This window comes from Dicentrarchus labrax, unplaced genomic scaffold (genome assembly GCF_905237075.1).
Source record: "Dicentrarchus labrax unplaced genomic scaffold, dlabrax2021, whole genome shotgun sequence".
In the NCBI taxonomy this organism is placed as follows: Eukaryota; Metazoa; Chordata; class Actinopteri; family Moronidae; genus Dicentrarchus; species Dicentrarchus labrax.
Window position 1 is genome coordinate 6,808,279 of NW_026136723.1, and position 21,651 is coordinate 6,829,929.

The 21,651-nt window shown below is 42.8% G+C and overlaps 2 protein-coding genes and 1 non-coding gene across 4 annotated transcripts; all 3 read left to right on the forward strand.

Moving 5' to 3' along the window:
- Positions 1–267: 267 nt before the first annotated feature.
- rab42a (RAB42, member RAS oncogene family a) lies at positions 268–6,697 on the forward strand. Its single transcript, XM_051390557.1, has 2 exons — positions 268–640; positions 2,263–6,697. Exons 1-2 carry the CDS (start codon positions 426–428, stop codon positions 2,702–2,704), a joined length of 657 nt encoding a protein of 218 aa, XP_051246517.1. The 5' UTR covers positions 268–425; the 3' UTR covers positions 2,705–6,697.
- A 1,118-nt stretch (positions 6,698–7,815) lies between these two features.
- On the forward strand, positions 7,816–7,949 carry LOC127358522 (U11 spliceosomal RNA). The gene has a single exon (XR_007882456.1). It is a non-coding gene; the product is annotated as a U11 spliceosomal RNA (small nuclear RNA).
- A 520-nt stretch (positions 7,950–8,469) lies between these two features.
- Positions 8,470–20,377, forward strand: gmeb1 (glucocorticoid modulatory element binding protein 1). Of its 2 annotated transcripts, none has more exons than XM_051390552.1 (10): positions 8,470–8,576; positions 10,207–10,399; positions 10,635–10,687; positions 10,808–10,923; positions 13,117–13,220; positions 14,274–14,422; positions 15,884–16,009; positions 16,104–16,241; positions 16,541–16,663; positions 17,963–20,377. In XM_051390552.1, exons 2-10 carry the CDS (start codon positions 10,272–10,274, stop codon positions 18,814–18,816), a joined length of 1,791 nt encoding a protein of 596 aa, XP_051246512.1. In that variant the 5' UTR covers positions 8,470–8,576; positions 10,207–10,271; the 3' UTR covers positions 18,817–20,377. The 2 variants fall into 2 exon arrangements, with proteins under 2 accessions (XP_051246512.1, XP_051246511.1); XM_051390551.1 differs by having other exon boundaries at positions 8,471–8,576; positions 16,526–16,663.
- The last annotated feature ends 1,274 nt before the right edge of the window (positions 20,378–21,651 follow it).

The following is a 21,651-nucleotide window of genomic DNA, read 5'->3' on the forward strand; positions in this document are numbered from 1 at the left end:
ACGGTAGTTGAAGCACACTGAAAGAACCTGCTAGAATTTCACCCAACGTAGACCAAACCCCTCTCTGCGTATATGTGCCTGTTTGGAAGTATCACTTGTCTGACCATGTTAAAATTCCCCGCTGGTATAAAAACCCTGAATTCTGTTTTAAAATCCCACCACGGCCTCTTTCAGAAGCTACAGCTGTCTCGCTGACGGCGGTAGCAGGTTATACCCCCGTGTAGCAGAGCATAGGTAAACGTGTCACATGACTGCTGCGGTCGCTCCGTGCTCAGCGTCTCTTCCTGAGCAGAAGGCAAGGCAGCAGCAGCGGAGGGGGCAGCGGGGGCAGCGGGAGCAGCGGGAGCCGGGGCTTCATGTAAACACGCCGCGCACAGGGCTTTGTTTCACACACTCCGCTGGTATCCCCCCCTTCTAGTCATGCCATGGATATTTTGTGGCAATACCAGTTCAGAATCATTCTGCTCGGGGATTCCACTGTGGGGAAGTCGTCGCTGCTCAAACGCTTCACGGACGGAATCTACAGCGATGTGGCGGATCCGACGGTCGGGGTAGATTTTTATGCCCGCTCGCTTGATATCGAGCCCGGGGTGAAAATAAAGCTGCAGCTCTGGGACACGGCCGGTCAGGAACGATTCAGGTACGGTTTTTTTTTTAAATGTATTTATTACTGCTTTAATACAAAATATCGCTGAATTGAATGTAACCATCATTCTTCACCGAGTCGTTAAATAACGGAGAGGCCTTGGTTTCTTTTTTTCGTGGCTGCTATTATTTAAAATGAAAGCCTTTAAATTGAATGAAGGCCATTTCCTCTCTCGTTATGATGTAATGAAGTGAGTGTAGACAGTGGAGAAAAGGCTCAGGAGGAGATTATATAGGCCTCGATCTTATGATGCCCTGGCCTATATAGACACAGTGAAAATCGAGTCGCATCACTGTGACTGCATTCATTCACGGATGATGGGCAGCCTCCTCATATTCAGGCCCCAGTGTGATTCCATCAGATACTGACTGCACGGTCTCCGGTGCAACACCAGGATGACAACAACCTAGCTTTTGCATTCATCTATCCTGTTGCTGGCTCTGTTTCATGTGTCCCTGCTGTCATGGATAATTTCCATTAAAGCACTTCTCTGTGGTGAGAAGCTGCTCCGCTCTTAGATGTGCTTTCCCTTTTGAAGCCCAGGCTTCAGAGGGTGTTTTCCTTCAGGCTTCACCACACTCACAGTCTTTCACTTCTGTCTTAACTGAATATGAAGTGTTCGTGAAAAAGACACAGAGTAGGGGGGAAACAACTCCAGGGCCGCAGACCTTTAGGGGCCCCCTAAGGATCCTGTGTTTACTGTCTGGTCTGTGGTAATTTGAAAAATTTCAGTTCAATTCAGTTTAATTCAATTTATTTCAGTTATTCACTCGTTCATTCCTCAGCAGGGCAGTTAAAGTCCAAAGGTGTTTTTGCCACATTTGGAAGCCCTGTATTGTAAGAGTACCCTGTGTCAAAACCTAGTTTTTATACCTGTATTATTTCATATTGTGCATACATAATGCATATGCATATTAAATACATTTAATTTGCACACATACACATACAATCTGGCACACAGCAAACCTGATATTCCGGCATGGGAGTACTACTTGGTTTTGATCGGCAAAATATAAGGAAGCAGGCGTCTGCTGTCTGAAGTGTGCCCCGTAGAAAAGGGCAACAGGATACATTCAGAACATTTAGAAAATACACAGAGTGGAACTACTTTGGACATTCAAGTCTACAGCTCTGTTAAGCTCTGTATTCTCTTTCACCATACTTACAGCCATCAGGACTTACTGCCAGGATCACTGAATCTCTGCTTTTCAATATCTGTTAATGTTTGAATGTCCAAAGTAGTTCCACTCTGTGTATTTTCTAAATGTTCTGTGTATATATATACATACAGAGCTTAACAGAGCTGTAGACTTGAGTCACAAAAACTGAGAATTGGATCCCCATATATTCAACTTGACTTGAGATTTCAACTAAAAACCTTCAAGCCTCAAGTTAAAGACTAACACTTGCTAGTTGCTTATTGAGACTTGTCTTGGACTCGAGACTCGACTTCCACAAGAGCTCATGCTTGACTTGGACTTGTCTTAACTAACTTGAGACTTCCTCCAAAAGAAACAGTTCTGACGGTGACGGTTGCGTCCAAGATGTTCGGAAGTGTGAAGCCAAGAAATTTTGCCTTGTATTACTAACATGTCATTAATCCGTCTACCCACCAGGTCCATCACAACGTCCTACTACCGTAACTCCGTTGGCGGGCTACTAGTCTTTGATCTCACCAATCGCAAGACCTTTGACCATGTGAGGGAGTGGCACAAGGAGGTGAGTGAGCACATCCTGCCTCACCACATGGTCTACATCCTCATCGGCCACAAAAGCGACCTCAACAAGGACCGCAAGGTGAGCCGGGATGAGGCGGAGCAGCTGGCAGCCGAGCTGGGCATCCGCTACGTGGAGACGTCGGCCAAGTGCAACAGCAACGTGGACCGGGCCTTCGAACTGCTGACCAGAGACATCTACGAGCTGATGAAGATGGGGGAGATCGTCACCCGCGACGGCTGGGACGGGGTGAAGAGTGGCCTCACCGCCAAGGTCCTCTACCCGGCCGAGGACGAAGAGGAGCTAGCTACCGCGACCGCTGAAAAGGGCTGCCACTGCTGACTGAGAACTCTCTGTGTCCAAACACTGTCTCGTCACACCAAGAGCTCACCTCGTCTCACAGCTGTCCATCGAAACCAAGTCACTCAGGCTCAGCACCCTGTGATATCACCGTCCATCACTCCCTCACCTTGTGCTTTGTGCCCTTTCTGTGTGTGGTTTCTTCTGACAACTGGGATTCTTTTCTAACAGGGGGCCACTGTACATCCCAATGTGTATCAAGTTGTATCTCTAAATTCATGTGGTGTAGCACGAGTCAACCTGTTTTGGGCCTCGTTAGGTTCGGAAAACACAGAAAGCGTCCAGAGGTGATCAGGTCTTGGGTCTTATAGTGTAGCCAGTACTCCTTTACACAGCCCTGGAGTTAATGGACTACTGAGTATACTGAAGATACAGATAAATCCATGGACTATGACTTACTGTAGTCTGGCATCTATTGTCGGTTTCTACTCGTCAAAGTTTGTGCAATGCTTTGCCTGCAATCTTTTGTGACTGTAATATTGTAAATAATAGTGAAATCTATAGAGATGAAAGCTAAAAGGTCACTGAAAGCTATTAGATTGATAGTGTGAACAGACAGCTCTACCATGAGTGTCACCATATTAAATCAATGTGCTCCTGCTACTGTAAGCTGTGTGTGCACTTACGCCAAACTGACTTAAATCTTTGATCATTCTGTGAATAGATGAGTGATGTTTTTGTTAAAGAATTTAGATTATTTCTAGTTTAGGCGTATACATAAAGATAGGCCACTGAAATTAGTGTAGGTGGTCCCATTTAGGTATTTGTATCATAGGATCAACAGAAGCAAGACATCAAGTGTGTCACCTCTCATCGTCAGCGGTAGTAAAGATGTGTTTAAGAACAAAAGGGAGTTTGGATTCCACCTGCAGCTGTTTGTGTATCAGGCAAACAGCTGTTTCATTTGTTCCAAGCTCAGTTTGGTAAAATAATGTTCCATTCATGCCTGAGCTGATGATGGATGCCAATTCATTAAATCCAATGGTGTGGATATATGTGCTGCTTTTGTGTATAGACTTTATGCTGTGTTCCAGAGGTGTCAGTAGGAAATTTGGGGAGATCTGAAGAAAAGTCAGGGCTCCAAGTAGGAAAACAATGTTCAGCCCTGAGGATGCCACATTAACATGGTAGCATACACTGCAAAAGTGAATTTGCATTTCTTTTAACATGGTTATCACAGTCCTCCAAACAGTTCAGTAACCACAGCACCCTGGGTTGGGTTTTGGCAAGGGACTTTCGCCACATGTCATTGCCACTGTCATATTTCCTATCGCCTATTTCTTGCCCGACAGACTGCTTGATTTGATATTTGCAGGGCCTTAAACGCATATAGCCCAACATTTTGAGAAATAAGCATTTTTGCTTTGCTTTCCAGGAGTTAGAGAAAATTGATATCTGTCTCATTTCTGTAAGTCATAAATTAAAGTCCTAAATTAAATGAGATGTCGGTTTATTTCTCTGTAAGGGATCCATACTGTTGGACTCCTTTTTTGCAGTTCATGGAGCTGCCCCCTGCTGGCCATTAGAAAGAATGCAGACTCTACCACACTGACTTCACTTCAGAGACCTGGAAGCTCTTTCCACTGTATATACTGTCAATGCTCCAAACATGAGACTGCTATCAATCTTCTCATTTAACTTTAATGGAGAATGCACATAAGTGCATTTCCCAAAATGTTGAACCATGTACCTAAACTGAACAAAATGCCTGTTTTTAGTTATTGAAATCTGACAGAAGTGATCGCCAATAAATCTGTTGACTTTCAAGGCCAGGAGTTTTATTATCCTTCTATAAATCTCAAGTTTAAAGCTGTACTTAAAGTCACTGAAATTCTTTGCTAACTACAGTAAGGACTGTTGATATAACTTAAGCTTTAACATAGATAAGAGTCTTTACAGACTTGTGACCCTAATAATCCCAGCTGTAATGGAGCCTATCAGCTTGCTGTTCTGAGCAGTGAGTTGCATTTATTATGAACGCATGTCTCACAAACACAGCAGTAACTACCTTTGACACAGAGGATCGTGTATACTTTCAAGTCTGCAGAGGCTTTTGACCGCAGACGCTATTAATCTGTTTCCAGGCCTCGAGTGTACAATAGACCACAGTACACTATGCCTGGGAACTCACCTCCCCTCCCACCGCTCATTCACCTCTCACCAGCATCTCACCACAAAACCTGTTCACACACAGAGATTATGCATTCTGCAGTTTTTACTTTGCGTTCATGTGACCAAACTGACATTTGTTTCCTTTTAATTGAGGAAGGCTGTAGGGCAGTATGTAAGGAATGTATTCTAATACATTTGCACCATCCCTTTATTTTTTTACTTTTCTGTACAGATTCAAACTGTATGCTTCCTGGTAAACCTGTTATAGCCAGGTTTAAAAACAGTGTCCAACACTACATACTATATGTTTTTTGGTTGTTTGACAGTCAATGTTAACATTTTGTGTTCTCGGCACAGCTGAGGACTTCATCACAGGGGTGCTATGCCTTGAGATCTAGCTAAATGTCCTTGCAACATCCAAAATCACCATCTGACAACCAGTCTGGCTGTGTTTAATACTACGACTACCTTCCTCTTTTTGTCTCTCATCTAAACAGGGTTCAATTGTATGATATTGTTTGAATTTGTATGTTAATACTGTGCTGTTAGCAAACTGTTCTCCAGTGAGCATGATTCCCATTCCTGAGCACCGCACATCAGAAGGGCCCGTTGTACTGCGTGGTGTGAAGAAGGCAACCTCCGAGCGTTGGTTCAATTTTCAAGACAAGACTGGAAAGACACCAAGAAGAAATGGCTTTGTGAAAGACTCTATGGGAGGAAATAAGCTTCTTTCTCATCCCTTGACACCTCCTCTCCACCAATGTTAAATAGCTATGACAATAATGATAAGATTAACAACAGCATTTGTAACCTTAAAAACTGCAATCTTACAAAAAGTGACCATCCTGTGTTATGATGATGATAATGACGGTGGCCAATCTTCAGTCCAGATCCAGCCTCTCTCTGACTGTAATCTTAAAGTAGTTTTTAGGAAATACTCTTACATTGCCTGGCTGTCTAAATTTCAAAATACACCTATCAACACCTCTAAAGAAAAGTAAAAGGAGGTTGTTAGATGAGCTACATAGTCTGCTTAGTTTGTGGATAATGCTGTTGTTCCAGCATAACTCCCAGTAAAACCACAAGTTGCCATTGTTACATTTCTGTTTGTGTACAGGTTAAAGGTGTTGTAAGTGAAATCTGCATTTTGGCTAAGTTCCTGTCCGTTCTTGCAGTCAGCAGTCGCCTCCCTCCTAACCACAAGTCACCACACTGAAATTCTGCTGCCTGAGGACCGCCTCTTTGTGGAGTTCTCTCTCCTGATTGGACAAAGTAGGAACGGGATACCAGAAAACAAATTCTCTGTTTACTGGAGAAAGGAGGGACTGGGGAGCCATTCTTTGACTGTACACTTTGTATCAGTGACAGCTGTCGGAACGTAGAGCTATTTAACACTTATTTTAACAAAAAAGATATTGCTTACAGCGCCTTTAAATAAACAAGAATGAGTCATTAGAGAGTTTTAGAGGTGTTGCTACATATCATTTGGAACTAAATAAGAATATTGCACATTTTGGCACACAGACATGAGATTGATATTAATCTTCTCATCTCGCTCTCAGAAAACAGCCCAGAACAGGATATCTCCAAAAATTTGGACTATACCTTTAATGGTGTGTTCTTATGTTGTCCAGGGGAATGATGAAACCAACCCACTGATAGGGCTCCTATACCAGACACCATCAGCAGCTGTTAGGCCCTCGACGCAGTACATAGTACCGAATTATTCAGCTCCTGATCCCCATGGCCACATTTCACAGCTTTATTGAATAAATGTTATTTATTTTATATATTATGTATAAGGCCTTTGATTTGATGTGATTTTATTGATTGGTTAAAAAAAATAAATAGATGTACAATGAATGATGTTTGGGACTCAAGTTTGCTGTTTTTCCACTGGGGTTTGGCGCCCTCTGCTGACAGACTGAAGGAGGATCATTGTGACCTACATTGGTCACTGATATATTAATGGGGATGAGAGTTGAGATCCATCCATCCTTTGATCCAGAACAAGAGTTTCTTTTGTCCTGATTACATTTAGTAGCTGTTAGTGAGATATTGCTACAGCCAGGTTCAATGGGAACAAAAGATGCAAAACAAAAATGAAATAGGTAATCTATATTAGCTGGTGGCTATAGTTTGGCAACGGATGCCATAGAAATGAAATGTATTTTATATATCTGGTGACAGTGTGGCCTATATTAACACAATAGTCAAGTCAAATTACAATCTGTACAGCATACAGACCCACAATTTACCCACAATTCAGATAAGGGGCAAGAAATTTAAACATAATAATGGCATTTTGATTCTCCCCTCAGAATTATATCCTGTCAGTGTGGAGAGGGCTTTAAAACACAATTTAGGATGATGTAATGTATAAAATATATAATATAATTAATATGTAATTATATACTAATAAATTACATTTGTTAAATTTCTGAAAAGATTCTGACAAAAGAAAAGAGGAGTGGAGCCCCAGGGGATGTAAATGTGTCTGCCACAGTATTTATAAAACCCAGTCCCTGTATCTTATGGGTTAACTATGGGGCTATTTGAGAGAGAGCCGCCGAATTTAGAGAAAACGGTTGTCATGATGACTTCAGGTTCATTTTACAACACAGTAAACACCATACAAGACCTTTGTTTTTCTAGGTGCTCGTCGATTGTCCCGCATTACTTGAACGCAGCACTGGTTGGAGCGCCCACAGCAACCAATGAGAGCCAACAACATTAGGTCGCTCCGCCTTTTATTACCCATCATGCTCTCGGCTACTCAAATCCCCTACATACATTTGCTAAAATACCGAAAATAATGAACTTAAGACTAAACAGTTCAAATAATAGTTAGTTATCGTACATGACTGTTACACAACACGTCATAAAGCACTGAGACACTGAGACACAGTCTCAGGTCCTGGACCCCTGAGTGAGGGACATGTTGCCGCTGGTCAGTACGTGGGATGTTCAAGACATTCGTTAAAAAGGGCTTCTGCTATGTTTGGCACAGGAGGGGTGGGGAAATCCACTCTTCCTGCGGAATCGCCATCAAGAGATTTCGGAAGCACAATTTTTAAACCAGGGGCTGCTAGTGATCACTTGTCCTGGCGCCCCGTCCTCTATTGTGGAAGAAAATACACAACGTATGGGTTATATGAGCAGAATACAGAGTGATCACTCTCATATCAAACCAACAAATGAAAACTGTTCAATCAGAACATATCTTTAGACAACTTATAAGGTTAAACATATACAGATGTGTGATATGGCCGCTTAGCTCCATATATTGACAGTTAAAATATAATTCGTATTTCTATAGCAAACTAGCTGTTAGACTTCGCCTTGGGGTTAAGAATGCCTTTATTTCAGGGACTTGGACGCTATACCCACAGTGCTCTGAGCTTCACTGTTCAAAATGTCACACAGTTTATTAAACACCACATTACACAGCCAATGTATCACTAACTGGGATGCAAGCTGAATAGACCCAATCTAGGAGATATAAGCTTCGTCAATGAAACATATAAAAACAGAGTTCCATCACAGGTGGCAGGCTCTTGTGTGTCTCCTCTGTGATACCGTTAGTGTAGTCAGAGAGTAGAAAGAGTTGTGGTTGAATATCAGGGTTTAAGAGCGTGATAACAAGGCGAGCGCTGTTCAGCAGGAAGTCAAGCTATATCAGAGAAGTGCGCATGCGCCGCAGCTCTCCACAATCTAGGGCTGCGTTTCTCTTCATAAAACGGTAAGGACAAGCTATTTTTTTACTATGTGATTTTAAATATACTTGGCTGCAAAATATCATCCGCGCTTACGACGCGAACGGTAGTTTTAGCCGGGGGTTTAGGGTATATCGCGGAGGGGGTTCAGCCAGCCAGGCTCGTACAGAATGGAGGGGCAACGCCGTCGCCGTGCCGTTGTTTGCTGTACGTGCCGCCGCACAGGGAGACGTCATTTTGAGGGGGAGCGGAGAGTTAAAATGCAGAGTTACGAAGGGACGTACGGTTCAGAGACAAGCGGCACGTAACCGTCACACTGTAAATGCAAAGCTTTACCCGTCTCGGGCAGTATAGTTTACAATATTGTCCAGTTTTCCACACATCAAGTTACGCCCTTGCGTTAGCCATAATGGCTACCGTCGAGCCTAGTCTGAGTAGCTGTGTGGATCTCAATAGCGAAAAGCAGTCAGGTGCCTACTGCGGTCGTGATAACCCATCTAACTTTGGGAAATAGGGATGTTTCATCTGCAACAAAGCAGATGGATTTAGCTCTGCTGTAACTGTGCATGGTCCACCAGCCTCTTGTCAGTTAGAATCTCCCTAAATTACGCGAAACTGCGGTTTCTATTCCACAATATGCGGGGGAAACCCTCACACTAACGCCACAGTTTGCTCCAAAATGTCTTTTAGAAACTGGGTCTTTATGAGCAGTTTGCATAGCTGACACAACATGTTTTATTGCAGTGTAATATTTGTTATGGCCTTGTGATAAATGTAATGTAAATAAATTTAAAATGTGACCTTTAATATTCTAATAATTATTACTCCCATTAGTTCACAGACATGAAGACATTGTGTGTCAGAAGCATTTCAGAAATATGATTTAAAAAAGTGACGCAATGTTTGGTAAAATTTAGTAGATATAACGCAACTAGATTGATATCGATGAATTCATACATTTGAACATATTGGAGAACGTTACCGTTTAAATGACGGATTTCTTCAGGAGGTTTGGTTCATGGTGTTCGTGTTAGGGAGAGTGAAGCATAAGTAGTCTTTCAAGCTAGCTATCGTTAACTAAGTTAGCTAAAGTTAACAGCTAATCCCAATAATAGAATATTAAAATGTACTCAAACATTACTGCATTATATTTTGAATTTTTTTTAATTGTATCCACTCACTTCACTATGTTACAAAGGGCTTACATGTATAGTATGTCTACATTTGGGTTAAATAGTTCAGTTAGTTTCCTAAAGTTAGCTAGCTAAGTTAACAGCTATCCCAATGCTAGTCCATCATTTTTATTTTATCAACTCAACTATGTTACAACATGCTTACATGTACAGTATGTCTACTATTAAAACACCTTTAGGCTACTAAATAAGTTGCACTAACATGTTAACGTATGTCTTGTGGAACAACATCATGCCACCTCACCCTAATGTCCAAACCAACAAGAAATTCCTTTTTCTATTATCAGGCGCTCCACAATCTGCTTCATGTTCAACTTCTCATTCATCCTCAATGCATATGACCAGTCCACTCAACATCTCATACTCCACCCCAAATCTCAATATCACTAATGGTACATGACATCCTGAATAATATATGGGTATGTTTTTTTTTGTTTTTTTAAATGTATTTGTCCTTTTTCAGATGAACAAACTCCTGGATAGCTGTTATATGAAAGCAGCCCCCCTCTGTAGTCTACTCTGAGTGTGATGGCGACCACGGAGGAGGTCACGGTGTCCATGGGGGAGGTGGTGATGGTGAAGACTGACGGTGAAGGGGACCCCGATGACCCAAATAAGACTCAGGTCATCCTCCAGCTCCAGCCAATCACCACTGGGTATGTACTGACGCCAGGTGTAACCTCACTGACTGAAATTACAGTTTAGTTCCCTTCAAAACAATTTAACAGAACAAACTGCAGGGATGCCAGATGATCAGCCATTCTTAGGTTTTAATTACAGTGGGACAAAGAGTACTGCTCCTAAGTAGATACTTACATACACAATACATAGACCGTATCCTCTATACCACCAAGAAGAAATGTGAAAATGCCAACTGTTTTTTCTTTTCAGAGATGAATCTGCTGAAACGGATGCAGCTGTCATGGCTGTTGAAGCCCATCCAGGTTAGAGTCTGTCAGAATGATGTTTGGATCATTTGAAAGATTTAGTGATGCATATGTTAATCAATTTCCTCTGGTCTTCTCCTGTTAAAATTTTGTGTCTTTTTTAATTTTTTTTTTTAGAACAAACTGAAGGAGATGACGTTGAAATTGGATGTCCCATAACATGCGGCGACTGTAAAGCTGTGTTGCTGGTGAAGAAATTTGTGTGCCCAGGAATCAATGTAAAATGTGTGAAGGTTGGTATTCGTCATACACATTGAAGCAAAGTGGCAACTGTAGGAGGGTTTCACTAGCGGTCTTCTAATGCTCATCCATATGCAATTACATGAAAATGAAGAAAACTTGGTTGTTACGAACATGCTGTTATGCATGAGTTGAATTAAACGGGCACTAAGCTAAACACAGCAAATGTTCTGAACCAAAATAAATATTGAAGCTCACAAAAGAAATACGAAACACGGGTAAGAAATAATTGAGGCCACTGTCAAAAAATACTGTACACGTCTGTAAAAACAAGTTGGGACGTGTAATCCAATCAAGGCAAAATGTTTGCACAGCTTTATTGAGTTTGTATACTTGCAGGACCGGGACATTTCCACACTTTTTCAAAATGTTAATTTTTTCGTATTACCAACAGTGAATGGTAAGGTGTCACTGTTGTATCCATACAGTAGTATTCTGACTGAGCGTATGTAGGACATTCACACAGGTAAATGACTAAGTCTGTAATGACAGTATAGACACTAAAATCATTTGGGTTTTTATTGACAGGGAGCGAGAGGTATGTTGCGGTTATATGGTATGCAACTCCACAACATATAGAACACAAGTTTAGTGCTTATAGACATTATAATGTGGAATTATTACATACTCTAGTACTGGAAAATCCCGACATCCCCTCAAAACATTGTTCCTGCATCACAACTGTTAGCATCATTATATAGAACATACTTTATAGCAGTAGTATATGGTATCCCTTTCAGACATAGTGATAGATTACATTTATCATCAGTCAGTAGTTACTACTGCACAACATTTGACTGACCCCAAACCCCTTTTATCTAGTGCAGTGGTTTCCCAACAGTGTGCTGTGAAGCGAGGTTAGCTGTGCCGTGGGATTTTGTGACAAGCATACAATATGCAATGTACAACTAAACATGAACACTATATCCGTACCTGGTACGTGCTTTGTAGTTCCATTACCTCATTTTTAGTGCTGTAACCTGTCTACTTTAAATGGGTGTGTTGCTCTGCCTTTTTGTGGCTTGTTTGAAAACCACTGACATAGTTACACCATACCACATCCTCTAAGCATTAGGGCTGTAACGGTTCTGAAACCAAGACAGAAGTCGCGGATCCGAGAGACAGAACCGCGACACACTCGCTCCCTGGACTGTTGAGCTCTCATTAAGACAGTGTAACTGCGGCGGTGGCGGCGGCCCATGGGGTGGTAGCGGTGTACGCCTATATCATATTTGTATTGACAGTAGGTTATTCTAGGTCATTTTCCACCTGATTTTAGTGTTTATTTACTACTTTAATCTGCTCCCTTTCTCTTCTCCCCACACTCACACACAATTCAATTCAATTCAATTTTATTTGTATAGCGCCAATTCATAACAGAAGTTATCTCAGGACACTTTTCAAATAGAGCAGGTCTAGACCGAACTCTTTAACATTAATTACAGAGACCCAACAGTACCACCATGAGCAAGCACTTGGCGACAAGGGCAAGGAAAACTGCCTGTTAAAGGCAGAAACCTAGGACAGATCCTCCGGCTCTAGGTGGGTGGTCGTCTGTCTCGACCAGTTGGGGTGAGAGAGAGAGAGAGAGAGAGAGAGAGAGAGAGAGAGAGAGGCGACAGACAGACAGGTGCACAGCAACAACAGTATTGGCAATGGCAGTAAGCAGGACCATGGCAGGAGGCTCCACCAGGATCCATGAGAACCTGCGAGACGAAAGCACAAGAACTCCGGGGAAGAAGTGAGTTAGTAACATGCACACAGCACACACACCTAGCCTGGACCTCTGGTCACTCACGGCAAACACTTTCTCCATCCGCAGTACGTTTCATAAACTCACCCGTGATTCAGTTTTCAAGTGCGCCGCATGTGGGTCCAAACCGAAACTAACGTTAGTGAGTGACATCTGCAGTGGTGCGTTCACCGACGCTCCGTAATGTAAGATTTCTGCCGTATCCGCTTAATGTAATATCAGATAACATCTCTCTCTCTCTGTTTCTCTGCAAAATGGGGAAACGGGGAAAACCGCGGTATGAACCGAACCGTGGCTCAAAAATCGAGGTCTGAACCGAACCGTGGATTTGGTGAATCGTTACACCCCTGCTGAGCATAGTACATTTAGTTTGGTACCTGCAATAATATGAATATATTATATGTGAATGTGGTCACTTTACTCTCTCCACTAGTATGAAGACCAGCTGATCAGCCCGAAGCAGTTTGTGCACATTTCTGGAAAAGCCACCCTGAAAGACTGGAAGAGAGCCATCAGGATGGGTGGAGTAATGCTAAGGTGAGGGGACTTATATTTGGATTAGGGAGCCAAAAGCACATATTTTAATATTCTGCTTGGTTGTACTACCCGACATCATAATTAGTCATCATCACAGCCTGCATGCAAACTCACATATGTATTACTGCTGATGTAAGAAGCAGAGATGTGACTCATGCGTCTTGAATAAATATCCAAAACCATGACAAGATCAGATATTCTGTGTAGCTTTATACCAGAGAGAACTAACGAGACATTATTCCATCAGGCATGAGCTGTAGATATGATAATAACTACTCTTGAGTCTTCGTTAAACCATCTGTCTCTTTGACTGATGGAAAGACATATTGAATATTCAGAAATTGAATCACTTATCATATCCTGTATACTTTACATACATACATACCTGAGCGGTCTATATAAGGAAATATTTGTTGGTGATGGAAATTTGTGGTCATTGACACCCAGATGGAGTAATTCGATTATTCGATATTAGACATATTTCAGATCCCACTAACAAATACATGACACATCGGTACGGGACACCAGCTCTACCAACTGAGCTAACCGGGCGCCCCCATCTCCTTTCTCTGTTGATGGCACTCGTTTAGGTTTAGGGTGATAAGATGCCTGTCTTTTTGCAGAAATATGCAGCTTTACAAATAGTTTTTTAAATTTAGAAATACACCATTCTATTCTACTAATGCACAGTTTGTGTTATGAGATCCTTGAATTTGCCTTTTTTTATCTAGTCAAAATATATTCCTGCTCCTCAGGCTGCTTCTGTGATGTACTGCACACAAATCAGTTGTAACACTTCATGCAGTCGCTCTCACAAAACTTTCAAACAAGTAGAATTAGTGCACTGAGTTGGAAAGGCACTGCACCTCCACCCAGATAAGTACAGTGACGGGCAGCTCAGAAAGTGACAAACGTGTAAATGCAATGTCAGCTATAAAGGGTGCAAATATCTTTGGCAGTACTGATGAGATCACTGGTAGCCTATCAAACATAACTTCTTTCTCTCTTCTATTTCTCAACTGTTTGGTGCTGGCTTTGATGTACTGAACTCAGAAAAATGATGGATTCAGGTCAGCTGGACTTCTACCAGCACAGCACACTGTGCACCAACACGTGTCGCAGCACCAAGTTTGACCTTTTAATCAACAACACGCGGTTCCCTCCCGATGGCACCGGACTTACTACGCCCACCTCCTCTCAAGGTGAGAACACAGCAAAGTCATGGCTCGACACATGGCGGTTTATTAACAAATCTGCTGTCAGCCAGTACGGTTGTGTGTTGTTTAGAGTTGAGGGATTCTGTTTTTGCTTTATAAGGCTTGTGTCAGAATAAAACTAAATATTACGTCTGCAACTAACAATTATTTTAATTATCAATTAATCTGTCAATCATTTCTTGATTAATCGATTAGTTGTTTGGTCCATAAAATGGTGAAAAATGTTGATCGGTGTTTCCCAAAGCCCAAGGTGACGTCCTCAAATGTGTTGTTTTGTCCACAACCAAAAGATATTCAGTTTATTGTCAGAGAGGACTGAAGAAAGCAGAAAATATTCACATTTCAGAAGCTGGGATGAAAGAATTTGGATATTATTTCGATTGCTTGATTATCAAAATGGTTGAATTCATTTAACAGCTGACGTTGCAGCTCTGCAAAATATGTTGAAAGCAGATTTAGATTGCAGTAAACGGTAATTTATCCTAAACGATGAGTTAGAGAGACTGGAGACTGCATTCTTACAGCAGCTGCCATAATAACTGCCACGTTTTACTTACCATGATCGTAATGGATGACACAGGGGCAAAGAACTGCCTGGGGAAAACGCAGCTGCCAAATTCAAGCAAAGATAAAAACATGTTCATAGTTCTGACTGAACAAATGTTAATGGTATTTAACTGGTTACTGGTTGCTGTCCTCACCTTGAGTTTAAAAGTGGGTAATTCATTTAGAATTTTAATTTGAGGGCGCCCTGATAGCTTACCTGGTAGAGCTGGCGCCCCATGTACCAAAGCTTAGTCCTTGCTGCAGCGGCAGTTGGTTCAAATCCAACCTGCGGCCCTTTGCTGCGTGTCATCCACTCTTTCTCCCTCTCCCCCCTTTTCTGTGTACCTTCAACTTTCTCTGTCAATTAAAGGTATACAAGCCTGTGCTTTTCAGAAACATCAAATGAGAGAAATAAGTCCCACTGAAACTTTCTTTGTCTTCGTATTGTAGTCACAGTTAGCAAAGTTCTGCATTAAAAATGCTCCGACATTCAAGTTTATACATACAAAATTGACTCGATGCCGTACTAGAGCACCAGCATCTCAGACTAAATGAATAAAATAAAATAAAACTCACCAAAAACGTCTTTGTCTTTCAGCGGCTTGTAAACAAACCTCAAAGAGGCTGCGATAGCAACACAGGCAGAGGGATCGAGACACCATGACTCCACTAAATCTTACTTAAACTTAACAAAACAACTGAACATAGTTGTGTGCTGCTATATTCATGTTTTAAATCTCATATATAACCTTTAAAGGGCCAGCTGCTAAAAGCTTCCTGCCAAATTCACATGGTCTTTAGTATTCAGTGCAATGTTTTTAGACTGCTGGACCCTCAAATCTCAGACATTTGAAAGTCCATGTAACAAGCATAATGTGTGCTCTCTTGTGTAAATTGCAGCTCAGGTGGTCCTGGGTAACGGCGGGGTAGTGGGCGAGGACAGGGCCGAGGTTCTGAGTGGCAAGGCGGACTGGAGCTCAATCTCACTGGAGTCTATCGACAAGAAGGAATCGAATGAGATCTCAGGTCGCAGAGAGCGCACATCCCGACACAGATCCTTAATATCACAATAATGACATAAACACACCAGTGACCGAGACTTGCTTGTGTCTGTCTTCAGAGGACACACTGAACTTCTGGAAGGGCATCGCCGACGTGGGTTTGCTGGGTGAAGTGGTGACCAACATCAGCACAGAGCTGCTGGAGCTGCTGAACGGCGTGCAGCAGCGCAGGGAGCCAGCTGGCTTACAGGACACAGGTACGGAACAACGCTAATGTGTACTGGCTGCTGGGAATCATCAAAGCAGACCATATGCAAGACTTAGGGCTTGTTTGAAGGTGCATAAACGAGAAACAAATGGAAAGAGAGAACAAATTCAGCTGCTGTTGGAAGCTGATAGATGAAAAACAGACACCAGGAGGCTTGTAGAATGGCTGGTTTCTGTAACCGTAATGATTGAATGATTGTTTACAACAGCTGAATTTGTTCCTCCTTTCTGACTGACCAAGTGACCCTTTGATTGATTGCCGCACTGATCCCAGATTCCTGTCTGGTAGAGGTGGCGGTGCTCAGTAACCTTGCCCAAGTGTTCGGCCTGCTCGACTCGGTCAAGAAAATCCTGGAGAGGAGGAAGCAGCAGACGGATCCCTGCCAGGAGCAAATCCTCAGCACGCTCACCAGTGAGTACAGACCACAAACAAGGTTTCACCTCAGGAGCCTCCACACCCATTCTGTTCTTTACTCTGCTGTCCTTTGTTTGGCTGGCGACGCATATATCTTTTCAGGACCCATTGGACGTGTCGTTGGGTTTGTTTTTAGTTCTCATGGGCGTCTGAATGCCAGAGAGGTTTGATTAGGTGACAGTTAATGAGCAGTCTTCTTTCTTAGTGTGATGAAATAGTGCCAGACTGTTTTAAAATCCAGTGTCTGAGCCAGGAAATAAAGATGATAGAATTGAAGTCAGATTTAGTTACAAATACAGTTTCGAAGTGGGAGGAGCTATTCCAGGCCCTAATTGATCTAGAAGTAAAAATCCCATTCGTTGCCTTGAATTGGCACAACCAACTGCATTACAAAATACCTGGTTTTTCATAAGCAGTCAGAGCTACAAGCCTTTGTACAGTACATAAAAAACCTCGGGGGAGAAGTTCTCTACGACTCCCAAGGTGCATTTTGGCAAGAAACAGCTGAGCTTAAACTTCAGTTTCGTGCAGGGGTAACAGGAGAAAGAAGAAGAAGAAGATTAGTGCTGAGAAATCTGACTATACTACCTGCAGCTTAAATCAAAGTACCTTTAGACTCCATGCCAACTTTGAATGAATTTAGCCACTACGTTGTTGTGTTTTGTTCATTAATTCAACAATGAAGCAGTTTAAATTTGCTATAATTCTTCTTTAATGGCAGAGGCTCATGGGTATTGTTGTATTTTAGAGCCGTCTGACACGCAGCAAAACTTTAGAAATGAACAGTTTTAATATGGAAAAAACATTTTAGACACACATTACTGTTATACAGTATAATACTGGTATATACTGTATGGGAATACGTTTTGCAGTGAAATACTTACAAATGTAAATACCTTTTGGGACTACTTTCAGTGTCTTAATATCTGCTAATTAGTCATTAGATGTGATTATGCTTCATTTTATGAAAAACGATGATTTGCAGAACTCTTGGAACTCTATTCTACAAATTAGGAAACAGGCCTGTAGTCTGGTGTTTGTGCGACTTTGCTACCACAGTGTTTGAATACTAAATATTGAAAAAGGACAGATGACATTTTTATTTGTCAGTGTTGTGTGTGTGTTTTGAGATTGGACTTGACATTTGCCGGCTTAAGCGTGCCCAGCATCTTTATTAAATGTTAATATCGAATATCAATATTACGGCGTGCAAAATCTTGATTTTAGAATAAAGTAGCAAGACGAAAATGAATGTGAAAAGTGTATTAATCAGTTGTTGTTGTGTGTTGTGTGTAGACCTGGAGGTGCAGCTAGAAGAACAGAGGAAGCAGCAGCAGGTGCGAGCTCTCCTGTCCTGCCCGCAGCCTGCCAAAAACAAAACTCCCACCAAGCGCCAGACCAAGCGGCCTCGTCTCCAGAGGCCCGCCTCCACCACCACCCTCCTGACCTCCCCCGTCAACCAGCAGGCCACCCTGCAGCCCCAGCAATTCACCGTTCTTTCCCCCATCTCTCTGTCCTCCGTGGGTCAGCCGTTCACCGTGGCAGGCCTGCCCATGGCCACACTGGCCCAGTCCTCCAACACGGTCACCCTGCTCCCCGCCGGCTCACAGCTCTTCACCCGCTACATGGTGACCGGAGACGGAAAGGCGGACACCATCACCTTGCACCCGTCGTCGGGCCTCACGCTCGTTGGCACCACCGCCATGCAAGACTCCAGCCAGCTGGGCACAATGATGAGCCCCTTAGAGCTGGTGCACCTGAGCCAGCAGGCCGGCAGCACAGAGGTGGTGCCCATCGAAGGCCAGGTGGTGGACGGCACCATGCTGGTGCAGCAGGAAGTGATGCAGGGTGAGGTGGAGGCCGGCCAGGAGCACACGGTCATCGAGATCAACCCGGCTCCAATGGAGCAGGCGGTGGGAGTGATGGAGCTGCAGCTGACCGGGGAGTCGGGCCAGGACGGGGCGGCAGTGATGGTCCAGAGCGGGATGGAGGTGACGATGGCTGCAGGGGGGGAGGAGACGCAGTGCCAAATGCAGGAGGCGCAGACTGAAGGGGTTCAGGGGCTGCAGCTGGATGCCAGCGGACAGTTGTCAGGCGTACAGATAGTGGTGATAGGAGAAAACACTCAGGAAGAAAACAAGGTCAAATGAGACACAACTCCTATTTTATCCAGCAGAGCAGGTCTGGACTCGTACTGAGCTGCCACAGACTTGTGAAACTGTAAATACACAGAATTTCCAAATCCACAAATTGCCTTGGCCTAAGACCAAGCACTAGGGTAGCCATTGTTCCTTTTTTGTGTGTGTGTGTGTGTGTGTGTGTGTGTGTGTGTGTGTGTGTGTGTGTGTGTGTGTGTGTGTGTGTACATGCTCCTCTCAACATTTGTTGATTTTTATTGAAACAAAGAGGCATCAGAACATGGAGGATACCGTATGCTTCTGTTTGTTTTGTATTCAAAGGATAATTCCGGCTTATCACAACTTGGGTCAGATATTTGTAATGTTGGCTATAGTTTCTAGCTGTGATAATAACATTGCACTCAGAAATTAGCCAAAAAAAAAAAAAGCAATAGCCGATATTTTCATGCAATGGCTCAACTTACTCATCTACTTACTCAACCTGAGGGTGCTGTGCTCATTTTACTTTTCCTACCAACTAGCTACAACATAGAGAGATTGGGAGAGAGTTGAAATGAGCTGGACAGTTTCCTCATAGAAGGTGGGTGGGATAAAATGCCTAAAGCGTGTGGTTTTCTATTTAAACATTCAACGTACATGAAGTGGAATCAGAGCCTGACAGAAACTATGGCCAAAACTACAAAAAAAACCTGACTTGTAATTACCTGGAATTATCCTTCAGGCCTCCACGAACAACCAACAACGAGGACAAGAGGACGCACTGTAACCCTTAAGTCTGCACGCAGGGCTTTAATGGTGCTGATGGTTCGTCAGTTCACATCCTCTCATACTGACTCAGTAGCAGCAGGCTGCCTCTACTGTTGATCAGACGTATTACCAGTAACAGTGTTGGTGTCACTTGAGGCTGGGATTAATTGCACTGTCTGTCGTGTCGTAGCGTCGCCTCCAAGCTGTATTGTTTTTGCACTGTGTGTCGTCCTTTCAGGACTACAGGAAGACGTTTGCAACAATGCCTGCTCTCTAAACATTTCTTCAGAATGTGGTCACCCTGGCGGGTGTGCAGGGTGTTTACTTTTTTTTCTTTTTTTTTTTTTCTTCTGTGCATAGTTAAATGGAAACGGACTGAACTCCTCTCACTGGAAATGCATTGCTTATGCACTTATTCCCTCAGTGGTTTCTTACTGCTTGATTTCATTCACAAACTCCATTTATTTTCTTTAATGTGACCATCTATTGCTTTATCTCAGTATGATAGGTAGTGTGAGCTACTGGGCTGATTGTTTAAGTCAATATATAAAAAAAAACATATATATATATACTTAATGTCAAACTTGGTATGCCTGTATTTTACACTTGTAAAGTAGTGTCATATTTATTAGTTTCCAGGCTGGTGAGATGGGCCTCTCTGTTTAAAGTGCAAACATGAATTAATTTATGCTCTGGGCTGAAGTTCACATCAACAAAGACCTATTCAATACTTGTGCATTTCCAGTAATTTAATTTAACAAATGAGGGTATTTGCATATTGACTTTGTAATGTGTTTTAATATCAGATTAAAACTGAAAAGTGTTAGTGGTTGTGTGAGTGTTTGGCCACTAGAGAGCGCTGTGTGCTCACTCCAGTACGGGCTGAAACAGGAGCCGAGGGTTGCAGCCGCATTAATGGATGGTGGAAATAGTCTAATCTGTGACTTCTCTGTGTGTCAGGTTTATTGCAGTGCGTGGTGTAATCTGCACCGTCATGGCTGCCGCTGTCCGTGATGGGCAGGCCTCTGTGGAGGCTGAGCCGTGCTGACAGGGCACCAGCCGGGCTCGCCGGTTATTACATTTCCCTCTTCTTGTAGCCCGTAATACTCCCAGACAGGCTGTATGAGGGGAGAGGCTTGAGGATTTGGGTTATACAAGCGCAAAAACAGGCTCATACAAAAAAAACAAACAACGCACAAACAGAGGGGCTGAAACGTAGAGGTGTCAGTGTGGAGTACAGAAGGGAAACATCCCAACATCAGCAGCTGAATGCGAAGCCGCTGGGGGTCCAGGTCAGGGCTGAGAGCTTGAGAAAGTGAACCGCAGGGGTCATTGTGTGGTGTAGGAGGAGAGGATATGCTGTCCGAGTAAATTACGGAGGCTTTCCATAGACTGTAGATTGGATTTCGTCACATGTTGTGCACAAGACAAAGAAAACAGGACTGTCAGAAGCGTCGGTTACATGTCTCAAAGCCTCCTGAGGGGTTCAAAGGCTGTTGAAAGAAGAGGCCAACACGGCTGACATTTTGTCAGTATCACCTCAGCTGCAGCATGTTCAGCTGAGAATAGACGCACAAGCGTGACATGTTGGAGTCAGTGTATCTTATAGGCAGCACGGCTTGGAGCTCTATCTATAGCATCGGAGGAAAACATCATATCCCAGCAGATTAAACACACGCTTGACATAAAAAGGGGGTGACACAGTGACAAACCATGTGTTCAGGAAGGGGACATTTGGTCTTAAATCATGTTCTTTTAAAGTGTTCTATACCTGCTGACTCAAGATAGCCTGCTAATGAACTGGGATTATGTCAAGTTGAATACTTTGGGGTTTTAGGCTGTCGGACAGAGAAAACAATCATCAGAAAGCGTCACCTTGGGCTCTGGGAACTTGCTATTTCTTTTGCATTTTTCACTCTTTTCTATAATTTTCTCTATCTTATCTGTTTGTTTAGGAAATAATCTTCACACAAAGAATGCTAGTAAACATTAGTTGCAGCCTTAATTTAAAGCAGATCTGTGGTTTTTCTTTTTTTTTTTTTTTTTTTGGCTCTTTAAAGCTCAACAAAGCAGGATTTAAACCTTCTCTTATCAGTCTTA